Source organism: Petaurus breviceps, unplaced genomic scaffold (assembly GCF_028583685.1).
Source record: "Petaurus breviceps papuanus isolate PSGF00001 unplaced genomic scaffold, PetGlider_PUasm1.0 90823, whole genome shotgun sequence".
Classification (NCBI taxonomy): Eukaryota; Metazoa; Chordata; class Mammalia; order Diprotodontia; family Petauridae; genus Petaurus; species Petaurus breviceps.
The window spans coordinates 19,803,464-19,821,462 of record NW_027187352.1 but is presented as its reverse complement, the minus strand read 5'-3'; the positions used below and the strand labels follow the sequence as shown (position 1 = coordinate 19,821,462).

Here is a 17,999-nt window from a genome sequence, read left to right as displayed (position 1 = left end):
ATATGATCATAGGCAACCAGTAATCCCTTCCATGTTGAATTACATGTAAAAACTATTATTTGATTTAAAGCTACAACTACTATACGTGTGAGCCTGCCTCTTCAATTCTCACTTACCAATGTATCACCCTAATGCTACCAATAAATGTGTCCCTGGGCCATGAAAAAACAAAACCTAGAAAAACCAAGAAAACCAAGTATTTACATGAAGTAAGTAGACAGTTCTCACTTTATGTAAGACAACTGTTCTGCAAACTTCTATGTAAAGCATGTTTTTCTGTGATGCAAATTTGCATGCAGACCTGGGGAAAAGAGGGAGGGAGGCAGGAAGTGGGCCATCCACCTCTGTAGGGAAGGGGCCAACACAAGGTTCTAAGACAATTAGGAGCAGGGAACTGAGAAGCAGAAGCAGGAACACAAGTGGACCAGGCCAAGGCAGGAAGGGAGCCAGCCAGAAGAAAAGAAGACATTGTGGGGAGCAGACATAGACAGGAGAGGACTAGAAACATGGGGAAAGGTGGAAGGGAATAGACACATGGTACTTAGCAGGGATGGATAGAAGACAGGGGCTGGACATGTGGGCAGAGCAAAAGTCTCCTCTCTTTGACAAAGATCTCAAGCCAAGCCCCCAATCCAGAGTGAGGTGGCAGAGCATCAGTTCTTCTGATTTTACTTGGAGAGGGTTTTTTTTTCTTTTTGTGCAGGAATGGCAGGCCTTAGCACCAAGCAGAGGGGCAGAAGCAGAAAGAGTACAGTACTGTTCAGAAAAGTTAATATACATTTTTTGGAATGTGGATTTCTTTCAGAATTCTTTACATAAAGTCAAATGTACATAATGGGAATGTACACAAAGTGACAACTATCTGCATATAACAATGCTCTGATTACAAGGCAATTTGTCTAAATGAAAAAGAAAAGCACAGTACTACACAGTAAAGTTAATATATGTGTGGTTTTTTTGAATGTGGATTTCTTTCAGAATTCTTTATGTAATGTGAATATATATAAAGCAAGTACTGATTGAGAAGCTCTGGTCTGTCTTAATAAAAACAGAAGTACCATTTTGGTCCAAAGAGAGGCTGTGTATTTTTTTCTGGGAATTTGATCAATGTAAAACCAGCATACAGTCTAGAATTAGTGATATTTTTCAGCCTGTGACTTTCTTTTGAATTTTCAGTAAGATCTCATTTTAGGATTAGGGGAGAGAGGAGAGGTTCTATTTGTACCAAATGTTTTAAATACAAGTAAACTATTACCTTTTGTGTGCAAAAATATTTCAAAATTATTTCTGTGGCCCAGAGAACCAAATCTAACCAGTTTTTGGCATCTGTGTAAAATTTGGGTGACATCAGTTATTATTCTTCTTCAAAGTTCAATGACTTCACATCTAAGTAGCATATTTTGGTAATATTCTCAAATGTAGCACTGTAAACAAAAATATAGCTCTTACCCTTACATCAACCAAAAGAGTGTCCTTTCAAGAAGCAATTAGGTAAGAGGTTTAGTAAAACTGATAAGAAGGGGCGGCCAGGTAGCAAAGCGAGTAAGAGCACTGGCTCCAGTGTCGGGATGACCTGGATCAAATCTGGGCTCAGATGCTCAGCACCACACCCAGAAATAACTGGCTGTGTAACCTTGAGTAAGTTACTTAACCCCGATTGCTTTAAAAAAAAAAAACTGATAAGAACACTTCACTAATGTGTCAGATATTTAGCAGGATTGTTCCACTGGAACTAAAAGAGAACGGAATCTGTGAGGCCTTTCTGTGGTTTCTTCCCAGCAAAAAATCGAAGTAAGCTGATTAAAAAAAAAAATTCATTGGGCAGCTAGGTGGCACAGTGAATAAAGCACCGGCCCTGGAGTCAGGAAGACCTGAGTTCAAATCTGGCCACAGATATTTGACACACTTACTAGCCATATGACCCTAGGCAAGTCACTTAACCCCAATTGTCCTCCAAAAAGCAAAAAATTAAAAGAAATTTAAAAATAAAAATTTAAAAAATTCATATTTTTTAAAATTATCCTATTATAAAGTCTGTTAAAAAGAGATAGCAAGTCTGTCAACACAACAAGAAATAATGCTTACCAGCTTTTCCCATTTAATCATTATTACAGCTGAACCAAAGTGAAATAGTGTAAGTAGGTGCCAAGCAAGGTTCATCTGTTTCCTTTTCCTTGCCTCTGTAAAGAAGAACTATTTAAGCTCTACAATAGTAGAATACCAGTTACATAAAATCTAACCTTTATGAAATGGTGTAGTGAAATTAAGCCTAGATTAGCTAAAACTAATTTGTTATGAAAACATAATCATAAAGAGTCACAGAAAAAAAACAAAGCACAAGTATCCTTTTATATCAAAAACATAGCCACACCAATCCTACCGGATTATCAAGAAAGACATTAAGAATCTCTAAGCATAGTTGCCCTCCCATCAAAAAGGCACAAAAACAATATCAAGAAACCTGGCTTACACAATGTTTATTTGTGTGTAAAGTATTTTTTTAAAAGCATGAAGATTTTTCAAATTAGAAAAGTGTTATTTTCTTATTCTCCCTTCCTCCCTCTGACCCCAAGCTTACTCTAAACATGCACAGTTAATTTTGATATTCAATAAACCTAGAGCATTATTTGTGCTCATTAGTGAACATTACAACTTTACTAAACAAGCAGAGAAAAAAGTAGAGCTTTCAAAATATAAAAATTACAGCCATTTTCCATAACTAGAGACTACTTTAATGATAAGAAAAGACTAGCCCTACATTATTTTCTAATACATGGAAATGTGTATATTTATGAAGTTTTTAAAGGGAGAAATTTACAAAAGAAATTTTATATAATTGGTTATTGAATCTGGAATAAAACTGTTAAAATAATGTAAAATGTGATGCTATTTTTAGTTGTTTTATTGTTATTATTATGTTATTATATATAATATATATTAATATATGTCATATATTAATATATATTATATAATAAATATTATATATAACATAATATTGTTATTATTATAAAACAACAAATTAAAAAAATTTAGTTGTTTTATTGCTGAGAGGCATCAAAATCATTACTGTTAAAAATCTTATTTTAACTAGTGCATATTCAGATTAAATGCTTTTATTCTTTTTGAAAAGGTTTTTAAATCTGTAAGAAAAAAACATCAACAGTGAGCATATTTTAATTTCTGTTTGTAATTTAACTAATTTTTAGAATTTTAATTAAGGTTAATAATTAAGAAGCAGTTTTTCAGTTTAGATTTTATTATTCTTTTATCCTCATGCTTTTAAATGGTGGTTGGTTTATTATCTCCAAAATATGACAATGGTTCAGAACCCTTTAAAAATTATTTTATTTAAATCATGTTTTCCAAAAAAGAGGGTTCTGGGTTAGTCGTCTCTGAAAGTTTTCATACCTAGAAAAGAAAGGAAACAGAATTACTTGTAAGAAAATTAAAATGCTATCTTATCATCTGCCAAATTATGCACAAGTCAGGGCATAGCAGAAAATGAAAACAAGTTAGCAAATAGAAAAGGGGAGGGGGGAGCAACTACCCAGTAAAGAGTTACAATTAGGTATTTTAATTTCACTAGCATTCATTTAATTTCAAATTCAAAGCAATCAGGAACTATGGTGGTAATAATGTTAACAGTGGACATTTATGTTATCTGAAAATTTACAAAACACTTTACATACACTTTCTTATTTGTTCCTCAAAACAACCCCATTTGAAGCAGATACTACTAGTATTATCTCCATTCTACAGATGAAGAAACTTAATTGTTTCCTCAAGTGGCTTACTATGGTTACAAAGCTAATGAGTCAAGAAGGTGGATTAGAATACAGGCCTCTCAACTCCAAGCCTAGATTCTGTTCAATTCCTATGCCACTCATGCTGACAGAACTAATTATTATTAATAGCTGAAATGTATGTAGACCTTTAAGGTACATAGAGTGCTTTGCCTTTACATACATTACCTCATTCCAAAATGCTGTCCTACAAAGTATAAAAAATATGGAACTTGAAATCACCTACAACTATAGATTTTGTCGCAAACTACAAAAGCATAAAAATTCCATGAAGTAGCATATACTGATTTTTATGAAGACCATTATTGCTTCTAAATGGTAAACACTTATTGAAGGTTGATACGATAAAATTTTAAGACTTTCCATATGTCTTCAAAGTACATGTAAATTAATTTAAAATATTTAACATAATATTTCTAAGAATCTCCAGATAACATTTCTTGTTTTTATGTATTAAAATTCTTTAGACACACATATCTATGCATAGGAATCTCTCACATATACCATAAGAACAAAAGCTGCAGATGATACATTAGCATAGAACAGTGGTAAAGAACACAGATGTAATATCAGAAGACATGCATTCAAATCCTTTTACTTACCACCTGCATGACCTTGGACAAGTCACTTAATATCTCTGAGGCTCACTTTCCTCATCTATGAAATGAGGAAGGTGCGCTAAAGTAATGGTGTCCACCTCAAGTTAGAGATGGGTTCCCCATTCCAGTGGCCCATAATGACTCAGAAAACCACTTCTTGACATTATGCTCTATTGTACAGTTATCCCCTTCACATGGCAGGGATTAGGGGCATGGCACTCTGGCAATCTAGAAAATCTGCGTAAAACTTTTTGGCCCTCCTTTTGTACCAAAGGAGATATTATACAATACTCTCCATAGATATAGATATGGATCTGGATATAGATATACACACACACATATTTTATGTATTTCTAAGTATCTAAACTTTTCTCTGTGTTGTCTGCTGGCCTTCGCTGGTGGATTCTCCAAAACTCCCCCAAAATCCCTATTTAATTTCTAATGCCAACCTGGAATATATTGTAACCTCAATGAGGAAAGTCACAATGTAGAAGAGATAACTGTATTTTTATTTATTTTGTTAAATACTTCCCAAATACATTTTAATCTGGTTTTAGCAGCACCAGGATCTGTCTCATACTTTGGACTAGAAAACATTATGGTATGGGGGAAAAGTAGTGGTTTTGAAGGTAAGAGGTCTAGGTTTACCTGTGTGACCTTGGGCAAGTCACTTTACTTGTCTGGGTCTCAGTTTCCTCATACAATGAGCATCTGGACTTGATGGCTTCTGTGGGTCCGTTCAAGCTCTAAACCAATATTCCTATGCTCCTACACAAGGATGGCATGTGGGAGAACCACCTGAGAGATAAAGTGCTAAGCACAAGGTTATAACAAGGTTAGGGTGGCTACAGTAGAGTTTGGCAACCACATGTAAAAAATATTATCATAAATGAGCCTGGTTGGCACAACTGTACTCTCTAACTTCATGATACCTAGGTTAATGTCATGTAAGTAACCAGCTACTAACTGAATATTTATTGTTAATGATGAGATAAAGACAATTTCTTTAAATTCTATTTGGCTGTAAAATGACATGATCAACAAAAAAACAGGAACAATCACAGGATCAACAGATTTATAAATGAAAGAGATTGTCTGATGAGTAAAATGAGATCCAAAGGTCACACAGATAGAAAAAGCACCTCAGAAGCCATCTACTCCTATCTCCTCATTTTACAGATGCGGAAACTGAGGTCCAGGGAGATTAATTGATTTGGTCATGGTCACATATATAGTTTATTTCAAAGCAGAACTTGAAGCCAGGTTTTATGACTCCAAAGTCAGTGTTCTTTCTATTGTAATATGCTCTCTGGGAAATAGATTTGAGGTTCAAAAAGAAGTCCGCTATCTCCAAAGTCAGTATATTCCTGACAATCTAGAACACATTCATTCCCTCTGATTTCACAAATGTATGGTCAGGAAATAAATGTTATTAAAAGTGAAAATGTATTTTCACATACCATTTCAGAACCACATTTGCTGGAATGAAAACTTCAGAAGGATTTGGAGTCATCTGGGCCTGAGACACAGCAAATGATGAAGCAAAATTGTAGAAGTTGTCCAACATCTTCTGAGTAAACTGAAAAGTAAATAAATAGCTTATGAATTATTACATAATTCCAAAAATATCTTGTTTATTTGGTTCTAATTATTTGTGAAATAAAATTCTTTCTCATCTTGTCAAACAATAAGTCTTGAACTATTTATTATTCACACCCAAAAAGTTAACTGCAGTCTTAAAATGTGAACATCTTTCCCTTATGTAGGTTTTGAAAAGATCTGTGAATTTTGAGCATGCTATATTGTTCTAGAAGTCATTATGTTTCTCTAGTACATTAGTACTAGTTTTCTCTAGTATATTATTTTGAAATAATTCAAAGGCAGTCCTTATCAAGTATTTTCAACTTCTAAGCTTACAAAATTTTAAGAATGTGTAGAAAAAGGAAAAAAAAGATGTTTTTCCCAACATAAACACTCCCAGCCTCTTCAAAACAAAAAACCAGTCTCAAAGCTTTGCCCAGGACAGTATAAACAAAGACCTAATTAAACAAGGCACTTAAGTCACAAAGGTGAAAGTTAATTAAATCAGGCGCTAAGTAGAACTTTTTTGACTACTAGAAAATCATTCTCTTCCCTCTTTCTCAGAAACAAAAATTCAGTGTCAAATGCCAGCTGTGGGCAGCCCTTTTAAGAACTTTATGGTGGAGGATTCTCCTTCTTAAGAAGAACAGAATTAGAAAAATTGCTTCAGAAAACAAGCATACAAAAATATCTATGTTGATAAGAGAAGGGACTAATTCTAAAATAAAGGGGAGAGAGGGGACAAGGTGAGAGAGAACAAAAAAAATTAACTATTTGAATTATTATGAATGGACAGCAAATCAAATACTGAAGGCATATATTTAGGAGATGCTTTTTATTTGAACTCGTTTTGAGTTAGAAATTTTTTATGCTTTGAAGAAAAATGTTTTAAATGGATAAAGAACAATATTCTCCCATAATTTTCCCCAGTCTAATATGAATAGGAACAGGGACTGGATCTGTAATATCACTAGGGTAGGGACTCCTTCATCAAGGTAGTCTTAAAGTTTCTCTGATAGTTGGTCTCATTCAGTCACCTAACAACACTTGCCCAGGGTCACGTAGCGAAGAGGTGCCAGAGGCAATATACAGACTTCAGAGTCAACTTTATTCATTTTGACCCACTGTCTCTTTAAAATAAATAAATCATAAACACACAGGTTCCCATTTTTTCAAGTAATTAGGTGAATTTACATCATTTTGTGAATGACAGCACAAGAAATACTTTCCTACTACGTTATAAACTCATTTTAATTTACACACTTTATGAGAACTTACTTGTTTTCTTTTACTACATCTGCATTAGATGCTTTTAATTTTTAAATTCAGCAAACAATGTGATAACATATCACAAAAAGAAACTTTTTTATACTTAACACAAAAAGAATCTCTTCTTTATACTTAAATCCTCTGTCTCTATTTTAATTTTGAAAACAGAATGCATTTTTAGTGTTCTGATCTCAAGTAGACAAAAATTACTACTGGACTTCCCCTTCTCAATTAAAGCAGAGTACTAATGCACTCTGATGCACAGGACTTTATAACATGTCAGGGACTGATAGGTCATAGCTCCTGACAGGTTTGTGTAAATGTCAGTTGGGACAGCATTCCACTTACATTCACTCAGCTAACCTTCCTATCTAAAAAATTAACACACTGGATATTTCTTAACTGATCAAAATATTTGGGGGGAAAACAAGTAGATCAGTTTCTAAATGCAGAGGCTAGTAACTAATATTTTGTGATTTTTCAAAAAATGTTTACATTTGTACAACCAACAGGCTGATTTTTGAAGTATGCTAAATTGCTCTCTATTTTCATTACATTACCTGAGTGAATGAATCAACTGATGATACAGCAGCACTGCCCACAGGAGTCAACTGTGCCAGATTATCCAGTAATTCCACTGAAATGCCAATCTGTGCAACAGTTGGAGTACGGGTAATATTCATGGCTCCAAAAGGATGCTGGCTACCTTCCCCTGAAAGAAATACGCCAAGTATAGGATTATGTTTATGATGATACTGACCCATATACATGACAGATCTGCATAATATGATTAAAGTTTGACATATACATATTTAAGTAACAAACACTTTTAGAATACTAGTCTATTATTTATATTTGGAAGCCAAAAAGAAGGGTTGGGTTTTTAAGGTTTTCTTACATCAAGAAATAGTTTCTTTTTCAAAATTCACAAAAATTTCTTTAAAGCATGATATGTATAATACTAAGTCTATGGGATAATTTTCTAAATCTACATGTTATGTACCTTTTCACTGCTGATCTTTTCCTCTAACAAAAGATAATTAAATTGTCATCGTGAAGGTGAATATCCTGCATTTAGGTAAGTAATTTTTTTTGGACTGCCCATATGCTAATACTCAAGTATCAATGAATTCTCAGTTTAGAAAACTTGGTCCAACAATTTAAGAAGGCAAGTCTAAGATTCAGAAAAGTATTACGGGTTAAATGACTTTCCTAGAGTCAAAAACTAGTTAGTATCACAGCCTGGATTTTAACCCAGGTCTTCCTGAATTCAAAGAAAGTTATTCATTTTACCCACTAGGCTTCACTGTTTCTTAAAAAATCATTTTTTTAATTTTATTTTTTAATTAATTAATTTGTTTATTTACTTTTAGTTTACAACATTCAATTTCACAATCCCTTGAGGAGTTTCAAATTTCCTCCCCCCCCCACCCCCACGGTGGCATGCAGTCAAATATAGGATCTACAAATGCCTTCACATTAAACATTAGTCAGGTTATAAAGAAGGATTATAACCAATGGGGGAAAAACCATTTTTTAAAACTCAAAATTACTTTATTTTACTGACATCCAAACTTGACTCTCTTGACTCTCCATTACGGTTTGTTTTTTTGCTTTTTGGAGGGCAATTGGGGTTAAGTGACCTGACCAAGGTCACACGCCTAGTTAGTGTGTGTGTGTATGTGTATGTGTGTGTGTTAAGTGTCTGAGGCCAGATGTGAATTCAGGTCCTCCTGACTCCAGGGCCGGTGCTCTATTCACTGCGCCACCTAGCCACCCCCCTCCCTCCATTATGTTTTGAGGTCCCTTCTCTCTTAATGTAAATTGTTAGATGCTCACTGAATGCATGCTAATCTTAATTACTTTTCATTCTGAATATAATTTGATAAAGTCTTTAATGTTATTCTTGTGTAAAAGATGTAGGCTAGATGACAGATGGATTTAGAACTAAATGAATAGGTTTCAAAAAGAAAATCCGGGGAAGCTAGGTGGCGCAATGAATAGAGCACCAGCCCTAGAGTCAGGAGGACCTGAGTTTCAAATCCGGCCTCAGACATTTAACACAAAAACTAGCCGTGTGATCTTGGGCAATTCACTTAACCCCAGTTGCCTTCCAAAAAAAGCAAAAAAAAAAAAAAAAAAAAGGGGCCACTAGGTGGCGCCGTGAGTAGAGCGCTGGCCCTGGAGTCAGGAGGACCTGAGTACGAATCTGGCCTCAGATACTTCACACACACACACACACACACACAACTAGCCGTATGATCTTGGGCAAGTTACTTAACCCCAACTGCCCTCCAAAAAAAAAAAAAGAAAAAAAGAAAGAAAACCCAGACAACTCTCCAAGTCGACTTATTCTTGGTAAGTAGTCTCCATCAGAAAGCCCAGGGATCTATGCTTGGCCCTGGGCAACTTACCATTTTTATCAACTATCAATGATTTGAATTAACTACCGACAGTCTACAGATGAGGCAAAGATTAGAGGAATAACTGATAATCTGGATATTCCCAAAGTCAGGATACAAAAAGAACTTAACAGGATACAGACAAGTTGAGCACTAGGTTGAACCTAATGCAATTAAATTCAAGAGAAACATGCAAAATTTTACACCAATGTGATTTTAGGTTGGATAAAGGAAGCTATTAACATCCAGAAATAAGAAGACAGTTCTGCAGAACTCAACCCTGGTGAGACCACACCAGAAGTATTATATTCCATTCTGGACATTGTTGTTGTTTAGTTGTTTTCAGTCATGTCTGACTCTTCATGACCCAATTTGGGGTTTTCTTGGCAAAGTTACATTTTACAGATGAGAAAACTGAGCTCAGTGACTTTCCCAGGGTTACACAGTTAGTAAGTGTCTGAGGTGAGATTTGAACTCAGAAAGATGAGTCTTCCTGACTCCAGGGTCAGCATTCTATCCACTACACCACCTAGCTGCTCGTCATTTGACAAAAGACATTGATAAGCTGGACAGCACCTAGGGGAGATGGTGAAAGGGCTGTAAGGACTAGCAGAAACCTCAAGGATTCTAGGAATATCCAGTCTGGAGAAGAACAGACTCAAAGGGGATTTGATAGCTAGATTTTAACATCTGAAATCTTTCAGCTGGAAGAGGACTTGTTCTACTTAAGGCAAACATAGGAATAAAGAGTGGAAACTACTCAAGGTCAATTTAAGTTCAATGTTAAGAAAACCATCCAAACAACAAGAGCTATCCATAAGAGGTGCTTCAGCAAAGGCCAGATGACCCCATAGCAGGCATACTGTAGACAGAATTCTTTTTTGGGGATGGCTTGGATTAAATGGTTCCTGAGGTCTTTTCCACTCTGAACTTCTGTAGTTCTATATAGACTAGTGTTAGTCTATGACAATTAATCATGAAGGTCAATCTGTTGGGGGGAATTCACAAAATGCTTTCCAAAATACAGTGCCCTGAATACAGTATCTTAATAAATGCTGTTGAATAATTTTTAATTATCTCTTTTCACAGATTTGGATTCATATTCTAAATGAATGTGTGTTATATAACAGCAAAAATATAATTATATAGTACTTTATAAAGGCTTTACAAAGACTCCTCCTCACAAAACCCCATGAAGTAGGTAGAACAATTATCATCCTTTTGTCACATGAGGAAACAGGCTTAAAAAGGTGAGGTGACTGAGGGTCAGTGGGGTGAGGTGACTTTCCTATGATCACACAGCATCAGTCAAATTTCAAAATTCAAGTCTCCTAATTCAAAATCCATCATTCTATTACCCTAAACTACTTACTGAAGACTCTTAAATGCTTAACCATTAAAAATGGAAACATGAGACTACAGAAAAATAGTTCAAACTGAATACAGATTCAAACTTCACTTAATTTTTTTAAAGCTTTACATATAAGTGAATCTAAGCAAAAAAAATTCTTGAAAACAACTAGTTTGCTTTTGAACAGTTGTAGTATTTCTACTTGGTTCATTTTGAAATGTTTAAATTCAGAATTTATGAGACATGTTGATTCTTATTTCTACCTAATAAGCAGAATCCAAAGCTTCCTACCATGGGGAGGCAGAGGAGGAGAGGAAGAAGGGGAAGGAGGAAAGCTTTCTACTGCTCTCACTAGTGTGTGCCAGAAAGGGCTGTGTTAATTCTTTTTTTTTTTTTTTTGAGAGGGCAATTGTGATTAAGTAACTTGCCCAAGGTCACAAGGCTAGTTTTTGTGTTAAGTGTCTGAGGCTGGATTTGAACTCAGGTCCTCCTGACTCCAGGGCTGGTGCTCTATTCACTGTGCCACCTAGCCGCCCCTGTGTTAATTCTTTACCCTAAAAACCCTTAAAAACTCAAAGAAAATGGGAGCAGTTCAAAAAAAGCACTAGAGGGGCAGCTAGGTAGCACAGTGAACAGAGCACCGGCCCTGGATTCAGGAGGACATGAGTTCAAATCCAGCCTCAGACATTTAACACTTACTAGCCATGTGACCTTGGGCAAGTCACTTAACCCCAGCTGCCCTCCAAAAAGAAAAAAAAAGCACTAGGAGTAAGGGAAGGGTCTATGTTGGCAGGGATTGTTTCACTCTTTGCATTTGTATCCCCATAACTTGGCACGATGCCTTGCATAGTAGGTGCTTTAAAGATGCTTGGTGACTTAACTGTTAGTACAGATTTCTGTTCTACTGAGATCGTACTAATTCTCGAATTAAATATTCTGCTTTCATGTCAAGGCCATGAGAAAGCCCAGCATGGCTTGAAGAAACATCATACAGTGGAGGACTGGCATGCCTCCTCAATCTATGGTAGCATGGGATTTGCAAAGTCTACAGATTGAGACCTTCAACTCAATAAAGGGCTCTAGATGTTCATGACAGTAAGGAAAGGTCAAAGAATAATGAGTGTCTTAACTCGAATGTCATCACTAATATAATCACCACGATACTGAAAACTGTGGCAGGACAGGCTAGATAATCTAAACACAATATGTGTATCTAATTTTGATATAGCACAACACAAATCCAACAAGCACTCAGTAAAAATGATGTTTTATTCAACATAAAAAGTTTACTCATGTATACTCAGATGTTTTCCTTTTGCCATAAAAACTTAAATAGTACAATTAAAATAATCTTTACTATCAATTTAGTAAAAAAAAAAAAAGGAGCAAACAGCTAACACTCAGAATTTTATTCTTCATTTCATGGTCTTCTAATAGATGTTTGCTCTTTTATATATACACACACACACACACACACACACAAAAGCCTAAAATTGGATTGCCTTAGCTATCTATCTAGCCTCAGAAAGCATGTGAATAGAGATGTGTGATATTCACTTAATAAACAGGCCAGATATTTACTGTGCCCAGCACTTTGCTAGGTACTCTAGGGGATATGCTTGTCCTCAAGGGGGTTTAGATTCTGTTTGGGAAACGAGACTAATATAAAAAAAATTAAAGGAATACAGTATTTAATGTTGAATTATATAGTACAAACTTTAAATGACATTCTGGGAATTCATAACATAATAAAGACTACTCAGCTGACTAAATTAGACTTACAAAACTTCTTCCCCATTCTATGCCTTTTATTCTCCCCTCACTTCATATGGGGAGAAAAGCATCGCCCCTCAGAAGAAAATACAGTAGTCTAAGCCCATAGTGTCCTTCTAAGCATCATTCATGCTTTCCTTAGAACAGAAATTTGGGAAATAAGTTAGGCATTATTGTTTTAAAAGTCTATCCTAAAAACTGAGCTGGAATGGGAGAAAAGGACACCACGAGGATCAGGAGGTACTTAATGAGCACTGAGGAAAAAGCCAACCAAATAACAAAAACAAGAAAGTGAAAAAGAAAAAAGGATTAACTGTAAATTATATCTACTTTCCCCTAACTGCTTATTTTAACTCCCAAGGTCATCTTCATAGTTATAGTACTAAAGCAACAGTAACATCAGAAAGAACAGGGAGTCACAGAAGCAAAATCAGTACATATCACAATAGGGAAAGAGAGGCAATCAAAAAATGGAAAAGAGAAATACAAATCCAGCTTTATACAAACTTCAATTTTAAAAGAGATGACAAAAAGTTGTTCTTTTAAAATTCTTCTTCAATGCTTAGTTTTCTTTCCTGGGAGCATAAAAGTTTTGAAAACTAGCACATAAGTAATATAAATACTCTAATCCTTAATATAAGGAGGAAAAATGTGGAAACAGGTGGGGGAAAAAAGAACTTTGGAATTGTTTCCCACATTCTAATACTGTCTCACAATAGTACCTCTAGGATAAAGTAAAATGAAATAATGAAGAGCCTCATACAGAACAAATTCAGTTGTACTCCAAGTTTTCACAAACTGGGTTCTCTGAGTAAACTGTGTGTTCTCTCCCACTAGAACATTACAGCCAAACCTGGGGCTTTGCCATGGTCTTCCAATACCAGTATGAGATTCTACTGTTTCTGCTCTTTTATTTTACCATCCTGAGATTAAAGATAATCATGTATTGAAGAGTATTATAGACAGGATATAAAATATCTTTAAAGCTAAACATAAAAACAAATACTTTTATGATATATCTATCTTATATCTGAACTAATGTCCTACTCCCCCACCTGCTCCTCCAATCTTGGCCTCTTCTGTTTCCCATCCTTCATACAATTTTCCACTGTAGATGGCACTTCCGCTGCCCCATCTGGAACTGTCCCTGCCTGAGACATTGAGCCATTTCCTCTTTGTATCTTGAGACACTTTACAAATAGTCAACCTACAGAGAAAAGGAAGGTTTTAGGTAGAGCTTTTTAGGGTATGAAAAAGTATATGGATGTTGTATTTATGAACTCTTCAAATACATATCTCTGCATGGGTAAGATCATTGCAGAGGAAGAGTTCAGCAGTTAGAAGATTATAAAGCCATTCAAAAAAACAAATAGGATGCATTAGGCAACCATGTGCATTGCTTTAGTTACATATATCCAATAATAATGAAGAAATGTTTTCCTATTTAAATTCTGAATAAAGTTTTTAAAATTTTCTTATTTCTAAAAATAATTATTCTATGATGACTATGCTTTGGTCATTGTAGAAGGAAACTTAAAATTGATCTTTTTGGGCTTCTCATATTCAACATAGATATAGGAAAGATGTTTAAGTTTCTATAAACAGACTTCTTAGTTTGCATGCCAACTCAATTCTGATTGGATTTAAGTTTGATGATAATACAGTTTTAGTAGGATGGCCTGTACATAATACCACCTTCTAAACTCCTAATAGGAATAACAATGGATAAAATTCCAAGGCTATGACAAAATGTCAAGTATGACAAAACGTCAAAATTCAACAAAATTGACACTTCAAGATCTAGAAAACAATGCTTTGGTATCAACAGAAAATTTATTTTTGTTTCTAACTACAAGTGTTTCTTATTACAGAATGTAATTCTTATTACATACCCTGCCAAATTCAGTTTCTCCATGGATGTCATTAATAGAACTGAAACTACACTGCCACTGGAGAAAACTACCAGTATAAAAGGAAATCCTCATGGTAAATTTCATCTCAGCTCCAGCCCAGTTTTAAGCCAAAGCACCAAACACCATCTGACTTGCTTCTGCCATTCAGTCTAGTAGGTTTGGAGAGAACTGAAGGACCAGACAGCCAGGACGTTCTTCAATGCTTATATGAGCCCATCCAGATTAGTAGGGTATCAATGAAGTTCTTGTCTGATAGGTGAGGCCTTTAAAGTGGTGGGACTCAGGGACTCTGCTGCATGCCCATCTCCCCATGGAGAAACACCAGCAAGTCATGGGAATAAGGGCGTGGTGGGACCTAATAAGCCCATAATCAACTAATTTCAGATCTCTTCCTCAGGGGATCCTCTCAACACTTGTTTCTCAGTCAGGGATCCTCTTTTTAATTTAATTTACATATGATTCTGGTAATTAAAAGTTTATAGCTGTTTACCTTAATAACCCATACTTAATGGTTCTTTTAGAAACTGCTTCAGATTCATAGTTTAAAGTAATCACCTTAAGAACTGAGAGAAAAGGAGAGAGGTAGGTATACACAGAGATTAAGATGTCTGTAGAAAAAGAACCACCAAGGATGGCAGTAGACAAAGCAATGGAGCATCAAGTGTTCCTGGACCAAGCCTAGATACAATAAAAGCAGGTAACAGTGGCATTGTGAAGGAACAATTCCTATATACCCCAAGGAGATCAATGAATGACAGGGAGGAAGGTCTCATTTACACAAAAATATTAATAGCCACATTTCCTGTACTAGAATAGAAACAAAATTCAAACCTGCTTTTGTGACTAGAAGGGGAAAGGTCATAAGTAGACAGTGATAACAGCATCAAGAAAACATTCTTACAAGGAGAAAAGGGGTGTTTCCAGACAAACAAAAACTAAGCCTCCTAGACCCAGAAAAATGCCTAGAAAATATCAAGTTCCTGTATCAGGTGGAAGAATTCCAGAATGGAACACAAGCTATAGAAAAGGGACAGAACTGTGATGTGGTGGGGCACAGTAAATTATGAAGATTAAGCAGGCCCAAGGGTAGAAAGTGATCCTTAATGCTTTCCTCTTTTAAGGGTAGGCCTCAGTCCCAGGTATTACTGTTAAGTCTGAAGAGCTGTAGATGTTCCTCAAGAAGGTGTGGCTCAACAAAGGAGAGGGTGCTATACTCTATAACAACCCTAAGTCTTTATCCCATATTTTTAAAAATCTCATTTCTTTTGGGAAAAGGTCAAGCTTATGTTAAAAATCAGTTTTACTGTCATTTGGAAACTTTTAAAACAAAGCAACTACGTTCCTTGTTACAAAAGAGAAAATCTACGTTTATAACAAAAGCATGAATTTCTTTTTTTTTCTTTTTTTTTTTAAGCAATTGGGGTTAAGTAACTTGCTCAAGGTTACATGGCCACTTATTTCTGGGTGTGGTGGTAAGTATCTGAGCTCAGATTCGATCCCAGGTCATCCCGAATCTGGGGCCCGTGCTCTTACTCACTGCGCCACCTGGCCGCCCCAAAAGCATGAATTTCAATTGAAAGATGTTTAAATCATATAAATTACAATCCATGTAAACAAAGCGGTAGTTTGTTTTACAAAAATGTCAATGAATCAAATAATTATTGCCTAACTTTCACACATTAAACTTCAAATGCAACAAATCCATTATATCTATACTAAAGACACACTTGCCATTAAAACCACAGCAATATAAATATAAACCTTCAATTAGTAAAAACAAAAGTATATTACATGAATGTTAAAGGCAGATTGTCATTTATTCTGAACTTGTTCTGACCATGACAAGTTCTCTTCTCTAAAATTACTATCCCTCTACTATTTGCTTAAATATGCAGTCAACTAATTCTATAAGTTTTCCTCTGGTAGTTTTAATATCTTAAGGAAACCAATGAGTACTTGGGTTATCCATCTATTTTCTCATTATTAATATATGATCATTTTATTTTATCTCTTTGTTGCCATATGCATCCTTAAGAATGTTTTTATGCACAAATCATTATAAGTAATGTTATAGCATACTTATAACTAACATCCTTTTTAAATTACTTACAGTTTAGATTCTTCTAAAATTATGTATCAATTGCAGCCATATGACATTACTAGGAAAATATTTGTGTTACAAAGTTTTGCTTTAATTGCCTAGTTTATTGTTTATATGCAGTACCTGTTCAAAACAACTATGTGGGGGTGACTAGGTGGCACAGTGAATAGAGCACCTGCCCTGGAGTCAGTAGAACCTGAGTTCAAATCTGGCCTCAGACACTTAACACAAATACTAGCCTGTGACCTTGGGCAAAGTCACTTAACCCCAATTGCCTTCCAAAAAGCAAAAAACCAAACAAAACCAACAACAACAACTATGTGGATGGACTAATATAATGGCTGTTATCATAGACTGAGGAATACCCACTGTAAATACACTTTGCTTTTTCAGTGCTGGTTAAACAGATTTCTCTTAAATAACTGGAAAAATACCATCTCTGAATAAAAACATTTAGAGAATTCTTTGTTTAGACTCTTTATGTTAACAGTTTCCATGACAGGGGTAAGTATATAGCTCTCTATTTTATGAAATACTTGATATTAAAAATCAGTGGATCAGTGTACCAAGTTTTCAATAGATACAATCCACAAGGAGAATCTTGTCCTATTTTAATAATATACTTTGAAGATACCCGGTTTTGTGAGAACCCTCAAGATTGAATTTTGTTCAAAGATGTCAATTTTTAAAAAATTGAATAAATAAGACACCATGGAATATGATATTCTCTATACTTCTCATAGAAACATAAATTTAAGAGCTGGAAGGGACATCAGAGGCCATAAGAATGGGTTGTAATTACTGATATCTTCTGTTGCCCTTTTTAAGCAAAATTCATTCAAAATATTAAGTATTTTGCCTCCAGAACTGTGTATCATCCAGAACCTTTTACAATCTTTTGGAAACTTCCCCTCTTTGAAATTCTGTTGCCTTGTGGTTTATATACAAACTCTAACAGGTTGATCTGGCTTAGCTGGTTCACATGCCAAGCCTTTCTCTCTTTCCTGAGATAACTGCTTCTAACTTGCCATTGTCACCTTCTATAAACTTGTACTCTATGGTATCCTTGGCACATTCTTCAAGGAGACAAATATTTGAGAGGTAAGGCATTTTATGAGTTCTTTCAGCCTCTGTGGCAACCCTATTACACTAGTTAAATTTCTCTAACGTGGTCAGTTTGAATCAATTATTTTGCTTTTGTCCATTT

At 35.2% G+C, this 17,999-nt stretch overlaps 1 protein-coding gene across 2 annotated transcripts in view; it reads right to left on the bottom strand.

Annotated features, from left to right (window-relative positions):
• Nucleotides 1-3,327: 3,327 nt before the first annotated feature.
• The window catches only part of HIKESHI (heat shock protein nuclear import factor hikeshi), a 43,125-nt gene continuing 28,453 nt past the window's right edge, over nucleotides 3,328-17,999 (bottom strand). The window contains exons 3-5 of one of the 2 annotated variants that reach the window (XM_069071032.1): nucleotides 7,813-7,964; nucleotides 5,863-5,981; nucleotides 3,328-5,215 (exon numbers count right to left, since the gene is read on the bottom strand). In XM_069071032.1, coding sequence (XP_068927133.1) covers nucleotides 5,149-5,215; nucleotides 5,863-5,981; nucleotides 7,813-7,964 — 338 coding nt within the window. In that variant the 3' untranslated portion in view covers nucleotides 3,328-5,148. The remainder of the gene's footprint in view (nucleotides 5,216-5,862; nucleotides 5,982-7,812; nucleotides 7,965-17,999) is intronic. The other variant, XM_069071033.1, reaches the window with a different exon arrangement.